Genomic DNA, 27,752 nt, shown 5'->3' on the forward strand with positions numbered 1-27,752 from the left:
CAATTAAAAATAATTTGGGGCTGGAAATAGATGGTGGCTTCTAACAGTCAAAGAAATACAGCTCAGCATGGATGGGGCAGAGCCCTCTACAAACAAGAGGTGTCAGGTATTAGCATCATCACTCTACATTAGTTCCCCAAGGATGACAAACGGAGGAGAGGAGTGAGTTGCCCCAGCTACTGGGGTTGGGAACCTTGCAGAAGTGCTTGGGGTTTTGCCTCTGGTTGCTTCCTATTCGTGTTTTCTTGGTCATCAAAGCTGTGAAAATAAGGCAGATACAGGTGAAATTCCAATATTTTCAAACCAAAAACCTCATCTTCTCACTCACTTTAATAAAATGTCCTTTGCACAAAAAGTGACCTTCCAGTACCAGAAGGGGGCCTACAGGAAAGCTGGAGAGGGGCTCTTCATAAAGGCTTGTGGGGATAGGACCAGGGCGAACAGGTATAAACTGGAGAGGGGCAGATTTAGACTGGACATTAGGAAGAATTTCTTCACCATGAGAGTGGTGAGACACTGGCACAGGTTACCCAGGGAAGCTGTGGATGCCCCATCCCTGGAGGTGTTCAAGGCCAGGTTGGATGGGGCCTTGGGCAGCGTGGTCTGGTGGGATGTCCCTGCCCATGGCAGGTGGTTGGGACTGGATGATCTTTAAGGTCCCTTCCAACCCTATTTATTCTATGATTCTATGTTTTATACTTGAGGCCAGGAAGGGAAATACAGTCATGCAGCCAGCACCATCGGCACCGGGAGCCTGGGATTTTGGCAGGGCGGACCGAAAAAAAAAAAAAAACAAAAACCAAAACAAAACTAAAACCCACTCCAAACTCCAAACGCCCAAACCCAACACCACTCTCCTGCGCTGTGCAACACCCTGGAGGGAACCTGCGGCTGCCACCCCGGGGAGTGGGGGACGCCTCTGTTCCCCCGTGTGATTCACACCGATGCCTCATCCCCGACCGCCTCCGGTGCAAACGTCCCAGCGCCGGTCCCGCGCCGGCAGGGACTCGCGCACCCCCATCCCGAGCCCCGCCGGGGGGGGATGGCGTAGGAGCTGCGTCAGCGGGAGCCTCGGCGGCGATTGGGGGAGGGCTGCGCTCTCCCCGCTGCCGCTAATCATAAAGTGCCGCCGCCCGCAGCCGCTCCGCACCGCTCGGCTCGCAGCCCCGCGGGCTGCCCGTTCCCCCCACCCCGCCGTGGTTTCTCCGAGAGGCTGCTCGGCCTCGCTAGAAAGAACAGAGGCTCCGGCGCCGAGACTGCAGCGAGGCGCAGCTCCGTCCCGAGAGACGCCCCGAGGGCAGCCTGTGTGTGTGTGAGTGAGGAGCGGGGAGGCTCTGCCGGGGCGGCCGTCGGGGAAACCCTGCCCGGCACCACCTGCCGTACCGCGCCGGTGGGGCTCTACCCGGGCAAGGGATTTGCGGGAAGGGCGGCATAAAGCGTTTGGGAACGAGCGGTTTGCACCAAACGGGAGTTTCTGGTCGCTTCATCTTTCGGGTCCGCTCCTGCTCTCCGGGAGCAGCTCCATTGCCCTGAGCGCCCGCTTGACTTCAGCGCTTACTTAAGCCCCCGCTTGCCTTTAAGCCCCCGCTTGCCTTTAAGCCCCCGCTTGCCTTAAGCGCTTACTTACCTTTAAGCGCCCCTTTACTTCGCAAACGCAGCCCCCCCGGCTGCAAAACCAGTGGGTGTGAGTTACGGGAGTTGCGCGCGCCCCGGGATTTGGTTTTAAACAATTTTGTGCCGCGTTTTCGTGCCCCGAAGCCGCGGGGGGAGGCAGTGCCGGGGACGGGAGCTGGGGGGGGCAGGCGGCTGCCGGCTGACCTCTCCTTCTTGCAGCCCCATGGCGTTGCTCCTGAGACTCGGCTGCTCGGTGCTGGCCCTCAGCTCCTGCCTGCTCCTCGGGGCGCGGGCGGATTGCGGCCGCGACTGCGCCGCCTGCGCCTTCCGCCCGGGACCCCGCGCCGGCATCCACCCCTGGGTAAGCGGGAGCGGGGCCGGCCCCGCGCCGCCTCTGGGAGGGAGCGAAAGGGGAGGGGGGCAAGGAAGGAAACGAGAAAAATTATAGGCAAAACGTCCGGAGTCGACTGGAAGACTCGGTTTTGGAGGGTGGAGCGGGAAACGGAGCGAGAAGAAGGGGAGAAAGGGCGTCCCGACACTCCAGACAGTCATTTCAGCATCGTTAATCTGAGTCAGGTAGCTGATGTAAACACTAACAGGTGGCAGAAAGCACAATTTTCATACAATAATAGTACTAGATTTCGTGTTAGTTCTGAAGTATGAAGACCTGGCCGCATCTCAGTTACCAGAGAAGCGTGTGACAACCACGTACTGCAGCATTAGGAAAGGCAAATGAGATCTAAGAAGGTATAAATTGAGGTGTCTTTCTCCTCCAGGGGAGATATTGTGCATTAATGCCCTAATGAAATTTCAGCTGACATACAGTGTACTGGTCCCATCACTCACGCTCGGAAATTATGAACTCCAAGCGTAGCAAACCCAGAGCAGAACATTCACATGAAAAGGGCCTGTCTCAAGAAGGAAAAGTGAAGGGTACGGCTTGTTCACTTCAGCAGAATGAGGGCTGGGGAGAGTGCTCCCAGAAACACACCAGGAAGGGGGAAAATGTACTTTAAATTGAAGAACTACGGTGCTGGGAAAGGGGGTCCGGACACAAACCCGGCTCACCCATCCCTCCCGCTGCCCATCAGCCTGGGGTGGCTTGCGGGGCCGGAGGAATGTACGCCTCACAAGGCAGCCTCAGGAAAGGAAAAAGCCAAGGGAAAACGTAAGGGAAATCCGGGAGAAGGCAGCTGTGCACTGAAAAGAGAAGTCACTGGAGCTTCAGCCCCAGCAGGGCAGGGAGAAGCCGGGAGGGACGCGAGATGGAGATCGTCCCCGATGGGATGAGCTCTCTCTGGGAAGGATGGCTGTCGAGCTGGAAAGCAGCAGTTCTGCCTGAAAACTTGGCTGGATATCACGGATAAGTGGGGTTCAAGTCTTGTTTGAGTAGCAATACCTCCCGCTGCTCCTTTCTCTTTTCACAGTGCTGCACAGTGTTAGGAATTTGCCCATAAAAGATCACTTTGACAGCATCTCATGCGACAAATCATGCTAAAAGCTCTCCAGAATGGGAGGAGGGGGGGGAAGAGGTGATAGTCGATAATTTCAGTGATATTGAAATTATTTAAAAATACAGTCACAGAGACAACTCATCTTGAAATGTAAGAATCGGGGTCAGCAAAACTCTGGGTTGCGTCAGCCCTCCCTGAAAAAAGGGGGAACTCAGACTGTTGAGTCCTTTGCCAGCAGTAGCTGCGGTTCCTAGTCTCAAATAGATGTGTATTGAGGCATCACGCTCCTACTGCATCTGAACGATGAAAAGTTTTGTTTCTATGATGTCAATGATTATTTGGGGCCACACAAAAAGAAGGACTGTACCCTATTCTTACACAAGGTTAGGAATCACTGAGTACTTCTGCTTACTCCAAGCAAGTTTATCAGGACAATAGTCTTAGGATGGCTGGTAAAACGGTGCCCTATACTTTTGCTTACATTAGCTTTTAGTCAAACTTTAATATCAACCTAGGGGTGGAGGGAAGTGTTTGTTCTTTCAGAGGGAGGTATATGAGCTTTTTGGAATATATGTTGTAGGTGTCCATGTTCTCTTGTACACCTTCAGTATTTATTCAGGAAAAAGTCCCATTCCACGACAACGCTTACTAGATGAAGTGGGAAAAGAAGCAATGTGCAGTACAGTATATTCCTTGTACAGCTACAAACAGCTTCTAGAAACAAAATTTTCCAGATACTAGCATCCAGTAATATCAACTGATTTTATCACACTGTATCTGTAAGATACAAGATCTATTACATTGTTCCTGATCATTCACACTTATGAGACGGCTTATGTTAATTTGGCCACAGGCAGTTCTTTAAACTAATTGAGAAGGGAAAAGGATGGGAACGACCTATTCTTGCTTTGATTTAGAGGAATTTCAAAGTCAGGCTGAGGCAGAGATCACGTTCTCTTTATAGCATAACTATGATACATAACAACAAGCATGTAGTGCTTTTAAAAATAAATTATTGTTGCAAAATACATAGATGCCTTTAATTTTCTTGTGATTGTATCAAAACCACATATAAATTTCTCAGGCTCAAAGGTAAGGACAGAGGTAGAGAGCTGGTCAGTTAGCTATTAGAGAAAACTGTGCTAGGGTCCTTAGAAAACATCATCCATATGCAGAATAAGTGTTTCTCTTGTTGAAAATACCGATTTCTTTTTTTATCATTGTGGTATGAAAAATATGGACAAGAAGGAAAACTGCTGGATTCGCCTTTTTTTTGCAAATGAAGAGTGTGGCTTCACAAGAAGGAAATTCTCCTAACACAACAGAGAGAGTAGAAGCTAATATATATATTATTCTTTTACATGACAGGTTACAAGATATGCATACAGGTACTACCTTGTTTATCTCTTAGCCTCAAAATTTTTGATTATAATCAGAAGCGATACAGCTTACGAATTTTTCCTTCTTTCTGATTGTCATTACTTTCTACGCAAAATAATAAAACCGGAACTTTGATTCTACCTAAGAAAGCCTGTATTCCTACATTTGTATTGGTACACATTTGAAAGACCTGTTCCACAAAGATAACCTAATGACAGTGGATAGAAGTAGAGCTGTGCAGTGTGTCAAAGATATCGAGCAGTACAATATAGCTCAATTCTTAGCAACAGTGATATTTTATTTGCGCTGTCATTTATTTCCAAAAATTTTTGAATGCTACTTTCAATTAAGAAGTTTAAATCCTCTTCTACTTTCATTGTGAAGCAAACTACAATTGGTTTTTAGCTTACCATTAGTTAATACCAAAAATGTCTTAAGAACCCACCTAGGTGTAAGGCAGGTGCAGGTATTGTAGATGTGTAAAGGCAGAAACAGAAACACAAAGGCAGCCTTGACGCACAGTTCCCATGATCCATCTTGTCCAGTATTCTGTCTCAGAGTGGAGAGTAATGTGTCCTTCAGATAGGAACATGAAGAACTTCAGAACAGACAGGTACCAAATCAGCTGTTCATAAAGAGTAGCCCTTCTAAGCCACTCAGAAGAAGAGGCTCACTTGTGGCCTTTTGAAAACAAGTAAAGCTAAGAGAAAGTGGCAGTGAGATACTTGTTACTATCAAATTGTTCTCAGCAAACCACATCCATTTTTTCAGGCATGTACACTAGAATGTGAAGGAAAGCTACCTACTGCCAAAGCCTGGGAGACTTGCAAGGAGCTCCTGCAGCTGGCAAAGCTGGATCTTTCTGAGGATGCCAACATTGCTCCAGGAGACAAGAAAGAGCTGGATGAGAACCATTTGCTTGCAAAGAAGTACGGAGGCTTCATGAAAAGATACGGGGGGTTCATGAAGAAAATGGATGAGCTGTATCGGGTAGAACCAGAGGATGAAGCTAATGGAGGAGAAATGCTAGCTAAGAGGTACGGAGGGTTTATGAAGAAAGACTCAGATGATGATGCCCTTGCTAATTCCTCTGATCTGCTGAAAGAGCTTCTAGGAGCAGGGGATAGTCCTGAAGCAGGGCATTACCGAGAGATAAATGAAAACGACGGGGATGTCAGCAAAAGGTATGGAGGCTTCATGAGAAGCATAAAGCGCAGCCCCGAATTAGAAGATGAAGCCAAAGAGCTGCAAAAGAGATATGGTGGTTTCATGAGAAGAGTGGGTAGGCCAGAATGGTGGCTGGATTACCAGAAACGATATGGTGGGTTTCTTAAGCGCTTCGCCGACTCCATTCTCCCTTCAGAAGAAGATGGGGAAACTTATTCCAAAGAAGTCCCAGAAATGGAAAAGAGATATGGTGGATTTATGCGATTTTAATACCTTTCCTTTTACCTCGTTTGTCCTAAATGAGAAAGACTGCCTTATCGGTCATAACTTATTGTAATGTGTTGCTTGTACTGTACAGTTTTTTACTGTCCTTGGTTAATGATGCAACCTGTGATTTGTTGTTTCAGGTTCTGTGTTCTTTCAAGTCAAATAACTAATTTCTGGTTTAGTGAAGTTTCAGTCTGTATTGTAGTTTCCATGCTAGAACTATTTTGATTACTGTATTCACTTCCTTTAAAGAGGAAGTACATCTGCAGTAGAGTTGGTTAACAGTGTCTATATAATAAATTCTTCATCCTAACTGCATACATTCTGAAATGTTATTTGTTTTCTTTTAGTCATTTAATCAAACATCATCTCAATTTTTCTTTAAGCAATCAGAGCAATGCCAAGGTCTTTTTTCTAATTACAGAATTTGTACTGCACACACAACATCTGAAACACATTTTTGTCTCTAGTTTTCTCAATTTCTTGGAATACTAGAATAATAAATATGCTCTGAAGTGAATATAGCTGTATTTGCTGTAACTGCTTTCATTTTAACCGGTTAACAGAATAAATGTTTAAAGCCTAAATATATAATTCATAATGTTCAGCCGATTTCCATGAAAAAAATTCTAAGTGTTTTTCGTTTAAAGCATGAAATTTAAAAACATTTCTCCTGTGCACAACACAATGCCACATTTTATTAATTACACCTTTTATATCCATCCAATATAGGATTGTATGTTATCCTGAAATTCATAAACACTAAAATCAAAAAATAAGTCAGTTTGTGCAAAATAAGCGTGACCCAAAATGGCATAGAAACATTTCAAAATCATAATTGTACATAGCACCTGACAAACAGTTTACCATGGAACAGCTTTGTGTTTCATTCCTCAGCTGGTATAAATCACTTCGGCACTACTGAATTATTGGAAACTGCTGGTCGGTCTTTTCTGTTGGGGGAAAAAAAAAAAGGCATTATAAGTAAATTTGAGAACAAACAGAAAACGCAACACAAACATCACCGACATTATAGATCCTTTGGCATTTGTATGGGTCACGAAGATCAGCTCCCATCCCAATGTGGACTTCTTTCATAACTCTAATTGCCCCCTTAGTCTGTGAGCTGTTTTCTCCTATCCACCGCTGCTAGGTAGTGGTTACTTCACATTTAAATTAACATGATAGTTTAAAGTTTCTACAATCAAAATCCTCAAACCTGTTTAGATAAATGATTTTTGCTTAAGTATTTTGTGGGAGCTAGATCTCTAAAACAATCTGGCTCTGCATTCAGTATCTATTTCAGTCTTGCACAGCACTACTTACTGACACAAGAGGCAAATTAAGGGTCTGACTTTTCTTTAAGTTCAAGTCAGTGGAATCTTTTAGGCACTGAGGAATTTTGAAAATTAAGCTGTGCTTAAATATGTGCTTAAAGCCTCATCACATGCAATTAGTTGTGATGATTTTCGGCTTGACCCTTAGAGGATGATAAAGGTGATCTGAAGTGGCCCACGTTCTGCTGAAGAGCTCATAAACTGTAAGATGTTCCTTTTGTTTTAGTAAAAAGCAGGACACCTATTTTACCTTTCATGTTGTACAGAATTGATAATATCAAAATTTAAAACACAAAAAAATACAGATGTCTGCAAGATCCTTCCATAGATGGTCTCTTCAGGATTCAGTTGTGTTCCTTATTAGCTTTCTAGGGAAATCTTCAAGATGCCACCAGGCACAGGAAAAGTCGTATTGCTATTCTTTACATCCATAGTACCTGCCTACTAGTGGCTGGAGGACATCAGTTAGGCTCCCGGAACACACCACTGGAATGCTTCATCCACAAGGACTTTGGGCTGTGCACACTGAGCCTGCTCTGCAGCGCAAAACCATGCATGGGATGCAGGTGTCAGCAACAGATTTACTTCAAACATACACTCCAGAAAGAAATAAAATGGCAGCATGTTGCAAGCAAAACTGGACCATTAGTCTCAGGCACAATGCAGTTGCATCCTTAGTCTTTCACATCAACATTTATTTTCCCTAGAACTTTCTTACTCTACTTCAAAGAGAGTCTCTTGCCAGCCTTCTAACTAAAACAGGCATTGTTGTACTTGATGATACAAAAAGTTTACCATTTGTCACCCATCCTTCACAGTTAACAAAAAATTGGTGATTTATTGAGGAATAAAACTCACAAAGTTCTGGAGACCTAGTGTGTATCTCGAAGAATGAAGCATTTTGATCTACTAACCTTCCCATTTATGTCAATTTATATAGTAAAAAAAGTATTTTATATGAACACCTAACTGGGATATGCAGCCCAAAACAGGAATGAGGGCAAGGAAAGTGGAGGACTAAGTCTCTTCCAAGGCTGGATAGGCAGGTAGCAATGTACATGGAAGGGAGATGTGACTTTGATTCTCTGAATGAAACAGCAAAGCTGCATAGTCCTCATTCTTTTCAGTCCAACACTTTCTTGCTTTAAACATCATAATTTAAAAGATGTGGAGTTAGAATAATATCTAATTCCTTCTGTTGATATGGAATTTCTTATGACTTTCCATTATGCCGTCACTCAGGGTGTCTCTGACACTAAAGTGTTCTAACATTCTCAGTAATTAACATTTCAGATTAAATCAACTCAAAATGTGCCAGTGAATCAAGCAAAGTTACATGAAGTCCACTTTACTAAATCACAAATTAAAACTAAAGTTGAAGATAGGGTCCACTGGGCTGGGAGATGAAAAAGGTCCAGGTCCTGAAAGGGTGCCCTAATTTTCCTCTTACAGTAAATTCCTCAGACTGCCTCTTCATCAGAAGATCAAGAACACAGAAGATCATAGAACGGTTTAGGTTGGAAGTGACCTTAAAGATCATCCAGGTCCAACCCCCCTGCCATGGGCAGGGACACCTCCCACTGGATCAGGCTGCCCAAGGCCCCATCCAACCTGGCCTTGAACACCTCGAGGGAGGGGGCAGCAATGACTTCAACAAGATTGCCTGTAGCTAAAGGGACATGGCAAAGGAGAGCTTTTTGGGAGCAGGACACTGCTAAGGGCAGCACTAGAGCCCATCAGGGCATTTCCAAGCCCATTTGTTCCCTTGTCATCACAGCAAAATCTTTCAGCATCCCACCCAAACCATCTCATTCCCACAAAATGCTGTTGCATCAGAGCTGATGTCCTTCAGTAGGATGGTTTTGGATGGTCATGCCAACTCCCCTCCTGGGGACACCACCCATCCCCATAGGAGACAAGGGCTCCAGCCACTGAGCCCCTGCCTTCAGGAACATTGTTTTCAGATGGCCACAGATGGGTTCAGCCCAGTAAGGACCAAGCCCAGCACTACAAGGACACCATTGCTGCAGCAACCCCAGATGAAGGAATCCAGGAAAGCTCAAATTCCAGCCCCAAATTAATCCTGTCTGCCTCCTGCATTGCATGTGAGACCACTGAGAATAAGCAAGCTCACCCATAACCTACAACGCTGGAGAAATTCACATAAATCCTGTCACTGGGATAGGAACAGGCTTGTCACAACCCTGGGGACAGTGGCAAAGGCACTGCCTGGGTCACCAGCACCACACAGTCCCCACAGCTCCCTTGGCCAGGGCCTGTCCCAGCTCACCTCGACACTTGGGGGTGTAAAAGCATTTCCTTTTGTTTAATTGTTTCTTCACTTACAGAGAAGTTGACGGAAATGATTTCCCAAGGGAAACGTCACTCTGCTATGACCTAGAAGGGCTTAAGGGTATCTTGGGACAGCTTGGACATGGGGCAGACACCTGTGTGTGCAAACCCCAGTGATGCTCCTCACAGTAAGGAGCTAATCAGGAGATTCCAGGATTGCACCTCAGAGGAAAAGAGGACACTAGCCACTAACACAGGGCTGAACCTCCTTGCACCCATCTAAGTCACTCTGTGACTGCCACCTCCTCCCTCGCCATGTTGGATTCCACCACTTGCCTCTACCAGAACATCTCTCCAGGGCAAGGTGACAGCCTCAGGGCAGGGTGATAGCTGCTTGGCAGGGTTTTCCAGCAGGTTTTGTCCAGGGTCAGCTGTTTTTATTGAAACAGCTGTATTGCTTTATACAAATTAAAAGCAGAAAGGAGAGAAAATTAATTGCAAGAGTATTCTGAAAGAAGAAATGTCATCCTGAGACCAAAAGCCAGATTTTGCATTTCCTTTCTCTGGCTTTTATCATTGACTTGGCATTTTTACACAGCAATCAATATTCCACAGTATAATCGCATGTAGTATCGCTAGTTTGAATACTAAGTATAATAAAAACTGAATACAAAAAGTAATTGCTGGAAGGCTCTAGACCAGTCAAAGACATTAATGACTCTGTATTAGGAAGAATAGGAAGAAAAAAAGCCGCCTAGTTAAGGAAGGATGAGTTGGGCTTTTTAACAGGAACTAAATAGAGGAAGAAAGCCAAAAACTAAAAAAGGATGTCCTGAACCAAATGGGGTTCACATACAGTAGCAGATCATGAGGGAGAGAGAAGCTGATGAATAGAATGACTTCTGAATACTAAACTGCGTGCAGAGGAGCTCTGCATGAAAACCTAAGCTTAAATCTTCAGGCAATGAGAAAAGGTCATAGAGCCATTCCCACATCTCAGATGAACTTGGCATACTCTCTGAGCCGAAATATGCAGGCATAACCTTGAATTTTTGGGGAGGGGGAGGAAGGGGAGGGAAGGAGAGGTTTCTGGTAAGTGGGTATGTAGTATGATATACAATAAATATAAATATAAGTAACTGCAAAATTCTTATTACAATAATTATTTTGTAATTAATTCTAAATAATTATAGCAATTTACTTTATAATAATTATAACATCAATGTTGTTAGCTGTTTCAGATATTTCCCAAGATAGAATCTTTATAAGACCAAAAGCATTTTCTAATTTAATGTACTGAAATAAGTATTATTAAACTGTGTTTAACATAGACTCTAAATACGAACTGGCTCATTTTAATTCTGAAGGAAACTTAATTAACAAGAGACAAAGGTTTGAATGGGTGGTGTGTCAGGGCCTCTCTGTCGTTAAGGATGGGTTTGGAGGCCTGCACATAAGGCAAAATGACAAATTCATAGTATAACCTAGAATTTATGTATACATCTCAGTGCCAGAGAAAATTTTCTTTACAGCCTTCTTCCTCAAGCACTACAAAGCTCAGCTGGACACAAACAGCAACATTCCTTTTTATGCTAACAGGATCATCCCAGAATTTGCAAATTCAAAGGGAAATGAATGGTTAAATTCCCTGACCCTAGGTTGTTTTGAGAATGAAGAAATTCCTGGTATGGATTAGCTAGTCCCAGAACGCATTTTATTTACAATGGGGTTCCGGGACAACCCCAAGGAGCATACCATATTTCTGGAATTTTAAAAGCACTGAAGTGGGGTGTAAAAAGCCACACAGAGAACAGTGTAACTACTTCCCGATCAGAATCTTAAAACTTTCATGCTTCTCTTCAGTCCCCACCAAGATGGGCCATTCAAACATCATTAAAGATGACTAAATTTTTTTACCTGACTAAATTTTGCAGTCTGGTCTCTCTGCAAGAGCAGCTGCTTTGGCAGTGCACAGACTTCATCTCTTCCACTCTTTTTGCTATCCTACCATAGAAATCCCTTTGTTAGCTTCCACTCACAGTCTTGGCTGTCGTTTCACCACCCACAACACTGAGGTTTGCTTTCTGACCCAAGCGGAGAGAGCCTATTGTGTACATCTAATTGGAGAACAACTGAAACCTTCAGTCCTAACTATAACCCTGTGCTGCCCACATCATTAAAAAATAGTTGTACAAATCAGCAGGAATGCATTGATTAACACATCACAGCTGTATCATAGATGTATATCATAATATTGTAACTATTGCAGTTACAGACCACTACTGCACCCACCTGATAAGGGCAGGAAGCTATCATGAAGGTAGCTGTAAGCAACAAACAGGGTAGCAAAGCCAGCTGTAAATCATTAATCCAAGCATTCAATTACTAATCCCATCAGCCTCATTTAAAGCATTTAAACTGACAGTTGTGTATCCAATTAACTGTTGCTATAGAAAATGAAAATGCTTAGAGGTATTTGACAGACAAATCTTTACTGGCCCAGCAGGGATTTAGACTGCATTTGGTTAATTAGATTGTGACTTTACCTAAATTGAGCATTTACTGTAATCCTTGCTGAAACCATGGAACGAAATCTCTGAAGGTTAAACAGTCATCACAAAAGCACATCACGCTGCTAAATAATTTGTTAAAACCACTGCAGTGCTTCCTCAAGAAGGCTGACGTATTCTTGTTCACAGATTATGCATGCCAAACCTTTCCATAGCTCTCCGTATGTAGGTATGCAGGGGCATACGTGACTTTCACTCTTTGCTTTTCTGTCATTACTCCCTTTCTCAACACAGGCTTCTCCAGCCCAACAGTGACTGTTAGCAAAAGATCCTACCAACTCCTTATTTTCTTACTACGTTTAAATGTATGCATTTATCTGTGTGCAGACATCAGACCAGAGCTCATCTTGATTCCAATCTGCATAAAACTACAAGACACTGAGTAATGAAAACTGTTCATACACTCCTATGAGAATCTGTGTCGAACTCTTAGACAATGCTTCTGGAAAAAATATTTTAAAACACTTCTTCGGGTAGCTCTCTTTCTCTCTCATAAGCAGAAAACAATAGCAAAAGCAGTGTAAATAAGAGTTGAATTTCTCTCATAAAAGCGGCTGAGGAAGATAAGCCACATAAGCCTTTCTTAGAACATATACACCACCATTTTCCAATCATGACCTGCAGTATAAATGGGTTTTACAATGAGACTTTCACATTTCTCTGCATTTCCACTTTCATCTCTGCAAATAACTAGCTGACAAAGGTGGGAAATGGGGCTGAAACTTCAACTGCACCACATTTCTCCATGTACAAAAAGATTCCACAGAATATCTTTCTTATTTATTTTTTTTATTAATAAGCCATAGCTGTCACACTATGACAACTAATGACACAGTTAATGTGACAAAGCCATTCTCAGAAAATTATTAACTCATTCCCTTCCCATCAGTCAGAAAATAAAAAAAAAATAAAACAAAAGCTGTCAGCTTCCATTTGAATAGAAGCAGTGGAAAATGGTCAAAGCAAAAAAACTCCCACAGGAGCCCATGCGTGCTTCAATTTTTCTTGCCAAGCTGTGGCAATCAACAGACTCAAGGTATGGGAGATGTTTCACACCCAGGTTTCTCTGTAATAATTGAGACCAAAATTACTTAAATGGGGTTCTCAGGCTAGCTTATGAGGTTCAGAAGTAAATGCTTCTCCCTCTAAATTGTTCAGTGATCATGCAGTTGCACCAGCACTGCATAAATTCAATCTGTTCACAGCGTCATGACCATACACAACACGTAGCACCTGCCAATGACTTTTAAATACACCAGCCTTCACTTTTCCAACACCAATCCTTGTGGGTCCTCAAAAGGCTAAAGTCACTGGTGAGGTTTGGCAAAAAAAAAAATGGCAATATGCCATCATATCTACTTTACCTTCTTTGTGTAAAGGTGAATACTATCACCACTCAGTTTCCTCAATATCTTAATGAAAAGAGCAATTAAATCGCTAAGCTTAGCCTGAGGCAAAATAAATAGACATAGCAGTAGATAAAGAAAAATGCTTAGAGGAAATAACTTTTTGAATAATATCCCTCACTACTCAGGACACTCACCCCTCAAATTCCTCAACAGCTTTGAGATCTTCTGTGGTTCTGTCACTTTTAGCGCCCTCCAGCTGTTCTGGGCTCCTGGTTGTACTGCTTCTGGGTAACATTATTGTCCATTTAGTGATTTTCATACTATTTGATTGTTAAAGTTTGTTTGATGGATGGAGTGACTCCTTGAGAAAGCTCCAGCTAGCATAAAGCATAGCAGCTTGTCTGAGTGCCAGTCCATCAGCACATCCCCCCTTTGCCCTCTGCTCTGTCCTGTCTCTACTGCTGTTGGAGTCCAGAGTCCCTGGTCTCAGTCCTTCCTGAGCAGGAATATTTTCCTTTTCTTTCCCACACCCACAACTGTTTGGCTCTACAGTGGCACAGCGATACTGGGTACTGTTCAGTCAGGCTCAATGAGATCAGAGAGGACTCCATCTGTAGTCCTCAGCACTACTATCACCAATATAAGAGACGATTTCTTCATTATACAAAAAGAATGGCAAATTATTAGAGTATGTTCAAGTACCATTATATCCATATACAAATAAACAACCCATCCTAGTGAAATAGCCCACCTGCTTATCATTAAAGCTAAGAAGAGTTAAAGAGAGAAAAGAATATATACTTTCACAGTCATAAATCATTTCAGTCTTTCCAGTTAGTTGGAGGCCAGGGAACAAAATTTGATGGATAGAACTGGTCAGACTACATAAGAAAAGACTTTGTATGCCTGACTAACTTACAGAATACATCATTCTCCTCCTCAGCTGCTTCTTCTGGGGAATATGGCCATTTCACCCTGGAAAGCAAAGCCAGTTTTCTTATTGACCTGACTATATACAAGAGAAAACTTTATCATTTTGTCCTCTGCTTATTTGCCTAAACTTGTCTCCAGGATGCCTGGCTTCTTCCTTGTGAAGAGTACAGTCAACAGTATATTTTTTTCCAAATGACACACTTTTCTAGGGGTTCTGCATCTTAAATCCTTGATTGTTTTTAGGTGAAATCCTTGATTGTTTTTAGGTTTTGTGCCCTCTTCCTCAGGGACGGTACTATCAGCTGTCTGTTTTCCCTGGAGAGAAGCCCTGGACAAGCACTGGTGCCCTGGCTGACTCACACTAGCCATGATTGTACTATCACAGATAACATATCTGAACACCTCTCGATCACAAGATGAAGTATATTGAACCAATTAGAAGTAAGGAAAAAAACATAGGAAAGAAGGTCCTCTCTGCTCCCTACTATTCCCTGGAAAGAAAGGATCTCATGCTTTGATCCAGGATACAATATCCAAGTTTTGTGAGCTGGGATTCCTGTTACTCTTCATTTACAGAGTGCACAGCCTCTTCCTTCATAGCCCTTATCAATTTCATCTCGAGGTAGAAATGACCAGGTTCACTGCAGAATGTATTCCCTCCTGGGTGCTCTATTGTAGTCCTGAGGTTTGGCCAAAGCTGTTAGAGATAATACACACAGATCCATGAGGTACATTAAATTTGTGCTGAGAATTTAATTACCTTTTGATGAATTAGTAAAATGCCTCCTTTGATTTTGTTTAGGTTAAAACTCAGCTATCTACTAAGATTTCAAACTGATACTTTTAACTTCTATGGATAAAAAGTATGTTTTGACACAGACACTTAGGAGATAATTTGGATTTTCCCTGCTCTTCTGAAAGCTAAAATTATTAAAGAAGGGCTGAAGAGCTAAGATTGCTGCGTATCCTTTGTAATAAGGGATTCCAATATTTGATTTATCTCATGTCCCATAGTGGATTACTAATGTGGATAAGTGGGTTACTCATGTCCCATACTGGATTACATTTAGTCACATGACTAAACTGAGTATCACAAAGGGAAGCTATAAACTTCTTTCCAGGCCCTGATAGATCTGGTCTTTTTTCCTTTTAATAATATCAGTTCACTAATATCACTGAATATTAGTGACATGCAGAGAACTCCTTTCCCTCACCATTCCTTACCTGTGCTGAATACTTCTCCTTTTTGTAGGCATTAGGCATCTTTGAATTTCTTTTGTTTCTCCAAATATGTGAATAGAAATTACTTGACCATATGATCTACACAGCTATACTAACTGTTAGCACTGTGTCATGGATTAATGTCAACTGGCAACTAAGCATTGCACAGACACTTGATCAGCTCCGGTGAGATGGGGGAAAGAATTGGAAGAGTAAAAGTGAGAAAACTCATGGGTTGAAATAAGAAATAAGCTTAAAAATAGAAATAAAATAATTAATAATTATAAAAAGACATAGAGAAATAAAATCCAAGAAAGACAAGTGATGCAAATGAAAAACAATTGCTCACCACCCACTGACCAATGCCCAGCCTGTCCCTGAGCAGCTCCCCAGTCAACATTCCCCCCAGCTTCATGTGCTAAGCATGGCATAATGTGGTGTGGAATGTCCCTTTGGTCAGTTGTGGCTAGATATCCCAGCCACATACCCTTTCAATCTCTTGTGCACCCCCAGCCAAAACCAGGACACACTGGTACAATATCAAACTATTTTTGAGTGTCTGAAATAAAATTCTCTTACAAAGTTAGCAGAGATCTAAAGCACGATTAGAGTCTGTATAAATTAGTTTTGTCAGAAAATACTCAAATACCGCTTCATTTGTCTGTAGTTATCAATGCATTTGTTCGGCACATCTCTGCAGCATGCAAATGGCTTATATTACATTTTAAAAAGACAGACACAAGTCATTCAGCTGCCTGGTAATATAGTATATAGTTTTTCATGCAGCACTTAAATAAAATAATCTCATTCTACTATATCTATTCATTTTTGGCAGTAGAGTTTTAAGCTTTACATATTGATAATACATGAATGTAGCCCTGCTCTGGACCCGTTCCAACAGCTCCATATCCTTCTGATGTTGAGGATTCCAGAACTGGACACAATACTCCAGATGAGGTCTCACAAGAGAGGAATAGAGGGGCAGAATCACAGACCTGCTGGCCAATCTTCTTTGATGCAGCCCAGGATACGGTTGGCCTTCTGGGCTGTGAGCGCACATTGCTGGCTCATGTCAAGCTTCTCATCAACCACCACCCCCAAGTCCTTCTCTGCAGAGCTGCTCGCAGTCACTCAATTCATCACTCTCAGGAGTGATGAACCACTTTCAATTTCTTCTATGACTTGCTGATAAACAAGAAAAGACCTTAAGAATCGTTTATTTAAAATGCAAAGTACCACAAATAAACAGCGTTCTCTTCATTTGCCTTTTCACATTAACAGTGTGCGGAAGTTGTCACGCTGATAGAGACAAGCTGAGAAAATAACAGGAAAAGAACAGTCTCATGGGCCTAAGTAGGAACATGGTTTTCAGTCTTGGAAAAATAAATACTGACACTACACTGGTGCAGGACTTTAGTTTTAAAGCTGGATAGCATATCAACTACCATTTTAAACATGCAAAATAATGATTATCAGGTGGCTTCACTGTTTTATAGAGAGATGTTCATGATCATAATCTCCGTTTTTATTCCCATTCCAAGAAGTGGGCAATCTGGAGAAGAGTAATTTATGATCTATAGTAGGAAGTGTTTAACTTGATCAGAAGGCTGGAGCATCTACCCTGTGAGGACAGGCTGAGAGAGTTGGGGTTGTTCAGAGAAGAGAAGAGAAGAGAAGAGAAGAGAAGAGAAGAGAAGAGAAGAGAAGAGAAGAGAAGAGAAGAGAAGAGAAGAGAAGAGAAGAGAAAAGAGAGAAGAGAAGAGAAGAGAAGAGAAGAGAAGAGAAGAGAAGAGAAGAGAAGAGAAGAGAAGAGAAGAGAAGAGAAGAGAAGAGAAGAGAAGAGAAGAGAAGGTTCTGGGGAGACCTTATAGTGATCTTCCAGTACCCGAAGAATGCTACAGGAAAGCTGAAGAGGGGCTCTTTATCAGGGAGTGCAGTGACAGGGCGAGGGGCAATGGTTTTAAGCTGAAATAGGTGAGATTTAGATTAGATATTAGGAGGAAATTTTTTACTGCAAGGTTGCTGAGACACTGGAACAGGTTGCCTAGAGAAGTCATGGATGACTCATTCCAGGAGCAAGGTTAGACAGAGCTTTGAGCAACCTGGTCTAATGGAAAGTGTCCCTGCCCATGGCAGAGGGGTTGGAACTAAACAATCTTTAAGATCCTTTCCGACCCAAAATGTTCTATATTTATATGATTTTATGATTTGCTGATAAATGAAAATATGTTGTGTGGGTTCAGCCATATGGCACTGGAAAATATACATGGTGTGGATACGTTCTTATTGCCTGCTTTCTGAAACAGCAGATCACATTTTCTGCTAAGGAGGACACCTTCCTTTCTAAGGCTGATATCACCCCAGTGTTTTCTTTACTTCTTTGTTCAGCTAGTATCATTTTTCTAATGAAAACAAAATACTCTTATAGTCATTATCACAACATACATGTATAAAATGTATGTTACTGAACATTTATAAAAATCTAGATGGAAGCTGAAGGACTATGGAGTGAGGGAGGCTGGCTGATGTTACACCCATCTACAAGAGTGGTCAGAGGGAGGACCCAGGAAACTACAGGCCTGTCAGTCTGACCTCAGTGTTGGGGAAAGTCATGGAGCAGGTGATCTTGAGTGCTATCATGAAGCACGTGCAAGAGAACAGGGTGATCAGGCCCAGTCAACATGGGTTTATGAAAGGCAGATCTTGCCAAACTAACCTGATCACCCTCTATGACAAAGTGTCTCGACTACTGGATGGGGGAAAGGCTGTGGATGTAGTCTTCTTGGACTTCAATAAAGCCTTTGACACATTTTCTCGTAGCATTCTGCTTCAGAAACTGTCAGCCTCTGGCCTGGACAGGTGCACACTCTCCTGGGTTGAAAACTGGTTGGATGGTCGGGCCCAGAGAGTGGTGGTAAATGGAGTTAACTCCAGCTGGAGGCTGGTCACAAGTCGAGTTCCCCAGGGCTCAGTGCTGGGTCCAGTGCTGTTCAATGTCTTTATCAATGACCTGGATGAGGGGATTGAGTGCACTCTCAGCAAGTTTGCAGACGACACTAAGCTGGGTGGAAGCGTGGATCTGCTGGAGGGTAGGGAGGTTCTCCAAAGGGATCTGAACAGGCTGGACTGCTGGGCTGAGACCAATGGCATGAGGTTCAACAAGGCCAAATGCCGGGTCCTGCACTTGGGGCACAACAACCCTATGCAGTGCTACAGACTGGGGGAAGAGTGGTTAAAAAGCTGCACAGAGGAGAACCTGGGGGTGTTGGCTGACAGCCAACTGAACATGAGCCAGCAGCGTGCCCAGGTGGCCAAGAAGGCCAATGGCATCTTGGCTTGTATCAGAAACGGCGTGACCAGCAGATCCAGGGAGGTTATTGTGCCCCTGTACTCGGCACTGGTGAGACCGCACCTCTAATTCTGTGTTCAGTTCTGGACCCCTCACCACAAGAAGGATGTTGAGGCTCTGGAGCGTGTCCAGAGAAGAGCAACAAAGCTGGTGAGGGGGCTGGAGAACAAGTCTTACAAGGAGCGGCTGAGAGAGCTGGCATTGTTTAGCCTTGAGAAGAGGAGGCTGAGGGGAGACCTCATTGCCTTAAATCTTGCTCCTTTGGAAGCAACTGTGGTTCTTTGGGACACTCATGTTGAAAGTTATTAAGAAACAAGCAAATTAGCCAAAAAAACCCCAATGGAGCTAAATAAATGTTTGCCTAGCACTGTGACTGCAGCAATAGGCAGGAGGTCTATGAACAGGTAGACAAGGTAAGATACTCCTTCTTGCTTCTGATTTGGTTTCTTATTTCCTTTTTATTTTTCTTCTTTTTAGTAGTATATGATAGTGGCACTTTTTTTTTCTTTTGGAAACTGTACTGTTCACTAAATGGAAATAATCATCTAGGGACAATAACTTTCTTTTTTTGACAAGTAACTTCTAGATGGAACTTAAATTATTTTCACAATAAATTAGCTGGGTATAAGGTGTTCTGTTTGTATTTATCCATTTTCAGTCTTCATTGTGAGACAGTAACCTCTTTCAGATTAAGAGCCGAGGTTAGCTCCATGTATTAGCTTGTTTGGGCTTTAAAATTTCTTTAAAATAACAAGAATTATTTTTTGTCAAAAATAGTGGAAATTGTAAAGGTGAGTCCTTTTCTTTGTCCATTTGTTTAGAAAACTGTAGTTCTGTAAGGGCCATGTGGCACATTATTTCAGAAATATCATCAGGCTGTGGTTGGTTTCCAGTTAAATTCATGATTCTGCTTCAGTTTGGTTTTCGGTCAATACAGAAGAAAAGTAAGGAATAGAAGGACTCCATTTTAAATAAGACTCTTCTGCTGTGCTGATCTAGACTTTGTAAACTACTTCTTTTTTTATTCTCTTATGAGGGTCTAGAAATTGGACATTAAATTAACATTACTAACGTTCTAGACCTTTAACTACATACTGCCTGAAAATATTTCTCACTATAACCTCTCTTATAATTCAGTTGATGCTTCATTGAAGAATAAATGCTTTCTTTGTCAAATTCTCAGTATATGTATTTATATATATGACTCAATTCACATATTTGACATTCTGTGTCCAAAGGCATACATCAGAGAAAGTAGCTAAAATATTCCATGATACGTGAATGTCAATAGATTGTTTTAGCCTTGTAACATTAATCTTCTTTGAGTTGTCAGGAGGGCTCTTTGTTTTGTAGTTGTTGCTTTTAATTTTAACCAAAACAGATTAATTATTTCTGAACACATCTCTGAAAGCCTGTAAATGTCTTTCCTCAAGAGATGCTCCTGATGAATAGTACTTCTAAATGGTACACTGGATTCTAGATCTGTAAGTACTGGGAACTGCAATTCTCATGCTCACAGCAAATAAGGTGTTGTTTTATCCATACTTGTTAGCAACACTTGGGGCACAGCCAACTAACAAAAAAAAATTATTCCATTTGGGGCCATTGTTTGTAGATATTAAGAACTACAAGTGGCATCATAGTATTGCTTGGACAGTGTGGGTAAGGATATATCACGTTATAATAATATGTCAGCAGAGATGTACAAGTTGTTGAGTTTTCTGTACTGACTTAACACATAGTGTTCAAGATGGACATCTCTTCCAATTACTTGGGCAGTACAGATGATGTAATCCTCACTGTGTAAGACATTGATTACGACTCCTGCAGTTTTGGAGTAAGAATCACAGTAATTTCAACTATCTTAATGTCTGTTATCACTTCCCAGTGAAATGAAAAATCAATGTGAGCAACTTGTGGTTAGTACTTCAAAAGTGACACTTGATCTTTATTTGCAATGATACTACAAATCAAAAAGCAATTTTTCTAGAATCTTCTTATTACAAGAAAAAAAACAACTCACTTTAGAATTTACCAGGATCAAATGTCTCTAAGAACATTTTAAATTGGAATTAAATCCCTATTCCTATAAATGCTACCTGCTTCTTGGAAAAACATTCCCCAAAATTATTTATTTAAGCTTTTGTTAAGTAATTACTCTGTTGGACTTTCCCGTCGATGCAACTATTTTGAAATTATTTGTTTCTTCTTATTTGGGCAAAATCTCAAATGTTTGTTTGAACTCAAGGAATTCTCAATCTCCAAACACATTAACCAAATCATCCACAGGGTCTCAGCCTGCCAGGTTTGTTGTGACCGTATTAGCAAAGAGTATTCTGAAGTGCACAGACTGACCTACAAGCAGAAATTCAAAGACCTGTTTCAGATTCAGGAGTTGCTGTTGAGATCTTGAATCATTGTAAACAGTACCAATATCTTAATAGGTATTTGTATGAACGCAAGAGTGGAGCCTGGAATTTTTTTTAGAGAAAGACTTTTTCAGTCAGGGTTCTCCTCTACTCTTGTAAATGCTTGCAATTTTTTTATTGATAATAGGAAAAATCTTGATCTTGGACACAGAAGACCAAGAAAGAACAGAAAAGTTAAATTAATTGCTTTGATTTGGGATATCACTGCACAAAAACTTACGTATTTTACTTTCTAGGAGGCAAATCATACCATCAAGATCCATAAAGAAGAGGTTTTAGAATGAACTGGAAAAGTCAGTAGCAGCTAATTTTGAGGATCAGGCACCTGGGAATTCCAAAGGAAATCAGATATGGATCTTATGAGCTAGAAATGTGTGGATGATGTTTTGCTGCAGAAGGTGACCAAAGAACAAAGAGTAGCAAATATGCCAGTTTTAAAGAGCACTTGAGAGGACACCAAGAAACTACAAACCTGTTATACAGCAAGTTGGTGGAAATCATAATAAAGAAAAGAATTAATAGACACTTAGAGAAGAAGATAATGTAGAATAATTAGCTTGACTTTTTGTGAACGGAAGTCAGGCTTCCCAAGTTCTTTTTGAGGGTAATGAGTAAACAGCCCAAAGGAAGACAGATTAAAAAAATGCTGCTATATTTCCAAGTGATGAAAAAGAGGATCATCATAGTGAGGCAGGTGTTGATCTCTTCTCTAAAGTAACAAGTGATAGGATGAGAGGAAATGGCCTCAAGTTGTGCCAGGGGAGATTTAAACTAAATATAAGGAAAAAATTCTTCACCGAAACAGTTGTCAAGCACTGGAACAGGCTGTCCAGGGAAGTGCTGGAGTCACCAGCCCTGGAGGTATTTTAAAGATGTGTAGATATGGTGCTTAGAGACCTGGTTTGGTGGTGAACTTGGTTGTCTTAGGCTTATGATTAAACTTGATAATCTTAAAGACCTTTTCCAACCTAAATGATTCTGTGATTCTTTGATCATATGGATCATAGTGATTAAAAGCTGTGAGAGGGGAGAAAGTACAGATGCACCCAGCAAAGTAAGAGTGGGGTAGTCCCTGTCATACTCAACAAGTATCTGGGTTTGCATTCATTTGTGCAGGTGGAAATTTGCCAGTATCTGAGTCCTGCTTGTCTATGACAAAGAGAAAGCCTGCCATGGCTGAAGGAGCATCAAATGAGTCTCCACTGGCAACTAAGATTCCCTGAGAGAGCCAAAGGAAGGTCACATGTTGGGGCATTAGATCCAAGCACCCATTTCCAAACTGCCAGGCAGCATCAAATAACTATTTGCCTTTAACTTAGAAATCTCTTCATGATTCTTAATATTATAAGTAAACCTTGGCCATCTGCTTTGATACAAATGCAGATCATGGAATAAAAACATTTTATAACAAACCCAAACTGAGTTAATAGTGATTTTGACCTTCCCTCCAAGTGATGTTATCTGTTTCAGCGTGCATGCTTCTGTATTCAAAGGACTAGTATCCCGCAGGGATCTGTGCTGAATTCTTTCCTGTTCCACAGATATTATCTGGAAAAGAGGTTGAACAGGCTTGGCTGAGGAGTACGGATTCTCACAATACCAGAAACAGAGGGCGTTCAGGTTGCAATTGAAGCACGCTCACAGTGCACACTAAAGCCTTGTAACTCATTACCTTAGGTTCCTCTGGAAACCAGAAGTATTCTGGAGTTCATGAAGCAATCAGATAAATTTCGGGGGGGGGGAAGGGGGGAGTGTTGTGCGGGAGAAGCCAGAATCATGGGGATATATTAAATACAAAGATATAGACACCTTAAGTCTTTCAGGAACATCCTAAGCTGCTAAGTGTGAAAAGTTGAGGAGTACACTGGAGGAGACTTGAGAGTCCTGGTCTTTTTCTTACTGCTTTCCACATGAGACAAGGACTATGGGGCTAGATGGACCTTTGATCTGATGCAGTACGATAGTTCTTACATACTTGTTTCCAGTAGAGATATAAATAATGGCAATTATCCCTAAATATTTTCAGAAATGAAGCACAAGTGGCAAGCATACCTTCTAAATCTTTCTGTTTAACCTTTCTTTATTCAGGTTGGGAAAGAAGTCAGGAATGTTACTGTTCTAATCAACAGTGCTGGCATAAGGGTTGGGAAAAAGTTCTGTGACATTCCAGATGCAGATTTTGAAAAGACCTTAAGAGTCAACTCCCTCTCTCAAGTCTGGGTAATACATTTTTTTTTTTATTCTCATGGATGACCAAAATGTACAGGCAAGTATTGCAGTGTGAAAATCACTGTGGTGGCACATACCAGGGGAACTCAAGTTGGAAAAGGGCCTTGAGTAGGAGAAGATGTATTTTTTAGATCATCTTGTAACTGGAAACACACCAAATTGACAGTTTCCTCACTATGTTTCTGGAACGTTAAGACAAATGTGCCTGGGCACTCTGGTAAATCAAAAATGTGTGCAACCGTACTATGAAACATACTCTGTCTGTAACAGCTGAGGCTGAAGTTAGTGCTGACACGATGGCAAGTGACTTTCCTGCTCCCGATGTTTGCTGGCATCAGAAGGCTTTGTTTAATAGACTCGTAGCATTCAAGGAGGCACAACTATGGTTTAGTGGTTAACTTGGCAGTGTTAGGTTTATGGTTGGACTCATCGATCTTTACCAACACAAATGATTCTATGCTGCACATATTGGTATCGGTATTCAGGTTGTGCTTTCATTCCTAGTTTACCATCTGCTTAATGTTTGTAGAAAACTAATCTGGATAGTATGTATTATCTTTGCTTTGGTTTCATAGCTCTGAAGGAATCTGCTGTTATTTTGGATTTCATTTGGCCTTTAGGAGGATTCGTTGTGAGGGAGTATTACTCTTGCCCCCTGTGCATTTGTTGTTTTTATGCCTGAGTGAGCAGCCTGCATCAGGGAAAAATGTAGTATTCCAAGTCCCTCACTAAATCGCATTTCTCAACAGAAAATCATTTCAGATGTTCCTCTACACATTTCTCAGCCCACGGTGCATCATTCTTCCAAATACTTGAGGCGGAGGGACTGAGAGAGATGTTTCTCCTTTCCTTTCTGAAGACACATAGGGCAGGAGGACAGAGACTGTGGGCCCTCAGCCAAACAGAAACATGCAGTAGGGACACACATCTGGCTCTGAACAGATGTTGCAGCACAAAGCCACCAAAAAGAATTTGGTTACTGCTCTTGTCTTATTTTATTTACCCCCTCAAAAAACGCTAGTGTGCTCCTTAGATAGTTAGATTCATGTACAGTGGTGATCTGGGATGCCACAGTGGTCAGGCAGTTGTTTGTAACAAAAAGGGCCCACACACAGCTGAGCTCCCCTTGATGTGTGGACTTCTAGCTCCCTCTTGTGTACCAAGTCTTTGCCAATAGTCTCAAACAGACTCGTACCATGAGGAACCAGGAGGCAGAGTAAATAGAAACTTTTCTGCTTTCAATAACGTGATTTTAATGCTGACAAATCTTCTGACAGAGGGCCATCATTCAAGGAAAATTCATCTCTCAATTATAAATTCTTACAGAGACATAGATGGTCAGTTGGGCATCATAGAATCATAGAATAGTTTGGGTTGGAAGGGACTGTAAAGATCATCCAGTCCCAACCCCCCTGCCATGGGCAGGGACACCTCCCACTAGATCAGGCTGCCCAAGGCCCCATCCAACCTGGCCTTGAACACCTCCAGGGATGGGGCAGCCACAACTTCCCTGGGCAACCTGGGCCAGTGTCTCACCATTCTTATGGTGAAGAAATTCTTCCTAATGACCAGTCTAAATCTGCCCCTCTCCAGTTTATACCCGTTCCCCCTGGTCCTATCACCACAAGCCTTTACGAACAGCCCCTCTCCAGCTTTCCTGTAGGCCCCCTTCAGGCACTGGAAGGTCGCTATATGATCTCCTCTGAGCCTTCTCTTCTCCAGGCTGAACAAGCCCAACCCTCTCAGCCTGTCCTCTAAGGGAAGGAGCTCCAGCCCTCTGATCATCTTTGTAGCCCTTCTTCCAACAGCTCCATGTCCTTTTTACATTGAGGACTCCAGAACTGGAATATTTAAGCATTTGGGATATTTAACCCCCAGAAAGCAAATCTAGTTGTAGAGCCTAATCTGGAATGGAACAATTCTGGAATATCTAGTTATAAAGGAGTTTTTTTAGTATATCTCTTAGACTTGCAAGGCCTTTCTTCCAGCTTTAATGACCTGTAACAATGGACACCTGAACAGCACACTCAGTGCAGCAGGATTGTTGGGAGCCTACAGAGTGTCAGATAAGTATTGTCATGTGCCATTACATATTAGATCTACATTCTCATAACTTTTCTTGGAGATGTCATAAATGCTTAGCTTAAGCAACTTATGCTGACGTATTGAACACCTGGGAAAGAGACTGCAGATACAAAAGGAGGTAATGTATTGAATAAGGTGATGGTGGTACATTGCCTGAGTGGTGCAGGGAGCTCACTGCATATTTTCTTGTCTGACTACAGCCTGTCTTATCTCCTCAGAAGAAAGACAATGTGGCTTGTACCTGTGCAGTGGGAGGGACTCCTGCATACAGGTGGTCTAACACTTTCTCATGCCAGGTTTTCTGCAGATGAAAGTTCAGGTATTTCTTTCTTCACTTTTCAGATTATGCTCAAGGACCCACTATTCTCAATTATGTCTCATTATCTGCATTAGGAGGTACCACACTTCTCTGAGTGAGAATATTGGTGGTGGTGCTGGTAGTATCTGGTGTTGTATGATTGTAGTGATGGGAGAGGCTGCAGGCACTGAATTAACCAGTACAATAGTCCAGTACCAATCATCTTGTCTTTTCAGTGCTTACACCATTCATCATTCTGTAGTAGCATATATTAAGCTTAGTGAGGCCTTCTCCTGGATGGAAACAGCCTGGACTCTTTATCTGTCACCCCAACACCTACAGAAGAAAAGGAGGAGGTGTGTGGAGGGCAGAACAGCATATAGTATATCTTAGCTTGGAATTTTTCATTGCCACAATCACTGTGGGCATTAACTTCATTAGGGCTGGAGCAGGGCTTGTATAAAATTCATCAAAATTCACAATACAAACAAAGTGTTTTCAATTTATTCCACTTTGATTACAGCAGGAGCAAAGAAGACCGGAGACTCCTTTTCAAGACTACTTGAGGGGAAGGGGAAAAATTCTTAAATTATCTAATTAAATTATTTCTGTATTAGAATACATCTCAAAAGTAAAGTTTTATGATTTCATAATGCTTTGGTTCTTTTTTCACCAGAAACCACTTTCTTCTTCTTCTTTATGTTGCAGAGTATGTAGTCAGCAGGATCATGTATGCCATTCAAAAGGAAAAGTTTTATCTAGACATGCCTCTGACTTTACATTTTCCTGCTTTAGAAATATAAGTATGTGACTCATCTGCTGTCACTTCTTTCCTTTGCCATACGCCTGCAAAATCAGCAGGTAAGTTTAGTAAAAACAGTCCTTTAGGTACTACTCTTGCAGTCAACCCAGTTATATGTACCCAATCATGATGAAACAACAGTTTTATTTTCTAAAAATCTAGTTGTATGGCATTCCTCTGCCCACTTTTGTCTCTAATATACATCTTAAGCTGTAGTTCAGTTTAGAAGATTAAAAAAATGTCCCTGGATACTACACTGGGAATAACAACTGGACTAGTTCTGTTTCCAGTAACTGTCTCCACTGGTGGATGGGCTTTCACCAAAAGGCTTGGCTTGGTCTGTCATTCATATCCCCCTTTTAAATCATGAAAGTGCAAAATGTGTTATTGCCAAATGTAAGAACTATTGAACACATATAATGAATTAATCTTTTATTTATTTATAAAGCATATTTTTCTTTAAAAAAATAAGGCTAACTCAATATTTATCTCATCAGTCTTGTTCCTAGAAAACTGGCACTACTTTTCAAATCTTGCCTCAAGATCCCCAAGAGCTTGGATAATGCACTCAGTAGGAACTAAGAGGATTGAAATCAAAATATTCTGAAGACCTCAAGTGCCATCTAATTGAAAAAATTCAGTAAAAATTAATTTGGCATCATGTTTATTCTTTGACAGAAAATGTTCTTCTTGTATGATATTTGACATTGGTCAGCATGCAATTTAATTCTTCAAAACTGTATTTAATCACTCAGTTTTCACCACAAGCCAGTCTCTCATTTCATGACAGCATACTGCTTTCATCTGAGCTCTCAATGAAAGTCAGTAACTCCAGGCAGGAATGTTTGACTTCATTTCATGCTCTGAATTCTCAATTTCTGAGCAAAATCTTAAAGCATGGTAAAAGCACACTGGTGTTCATGCAGAAAGGGGAAAAAGAAAACCCACATGGCATTTAACATATTTCTCTTTCAGA

At 41.8% G+C, this 27,752-nt stretch overlaps 2 protein-coding genes across 4 annotated transcripts; both read left to right on the forward strand.

Moving 5' to 3' along the window:
- The first annotated feature begins 1,108 nt into the window (after nucleotides 1-1,108).
- PENK (proenkephalin) lies at nucleotides 1,109-6,489 on the forward strand. Of its 3 annotated transcripts, none has more exons than XM_054060618.1 (3): nucleotides 1,109-1,312; nucleotides 1,834-1,975; nucleotides 5,220-6,488. In XM_054060618.1, exons 2-3 carry the CDS (start codon nucleotides 1,838-1,840, stop codon nucleotides 5,883-5,885), a joined length of 804 nt encoding a protein of 267 aa, XP_053916593.1. In that variant the 5' UTR covers nucleotides 1,109-1,312; nucleotides 1,834-1,837; the 3' UTR covers nucleotides 5,886-6,488. The 3 variants fall into 3 exon arrangements, with proteins under 3 accessions (XP_053916593.1, XP_053916594.1, XP_053916595.1); XM_054060619.1 differs by having other exon boundaries at nucleotides 1,109-1,308; XM_054060620.1 differs by lacking the exon at nucleotides 1,109-1,312 and adding an exon at nucleotides 1,373-1,390 and having other exon boundaries at nucleotides 5,220-6,489.
- A 6,545-nt stretch (nucleotides 6,490-13,034) lies between these two features.
- On the forward strand, nucleotides 13,035-27,358 carry SDR16C5 (short chain dehydrogenase/reductase family 16C member 5). Its single transcript, XM_054057863.1, is given in 7 exon segments — nucleotides 13,035-13,117; nucleotides 19,158-19,266; nucleotides 19,269-19,346; nucleotides 23,451-23,582; nucleotides 25,558-25,661; nucleotides 26,651-26,775; nucleotides 27,276-27,358. Coding segments are annotated over 7 exon segments (714 nt in total).
- Nucleotides 27,359-27,752: the final 394 nt, after the last annotated feature.

Source organism: Cuculus canorus, chromosome 2, assembly GCF_017976375.1.
Source record: "Cuculus canorus isolate bCucCan1 chromosome 2, bCucCan1.pri, whole genome shotgun sequence".
NCBI lineage: Eukaryota > Metazoa > Chordata > Aves > Cuculiformes > Cuculidae > Cuculus > Cuculus canorus.

Coding starts and splice junctions, on each gene's coding strand:
- PENK (XM_054060618.1), top strand. CDS start 1,838: ATGGCGTTGCTCCTGAGACTCGGCTGCTCGGTGCTGGCCCTCAGCTCC. Junction 1,976..5,219: donor GCGCCGGCATCCACCCCTGG/GTAAGCGGGAGC, acceptor CCATTTTTTCAG/GCATGTACACTAGAATGTGA.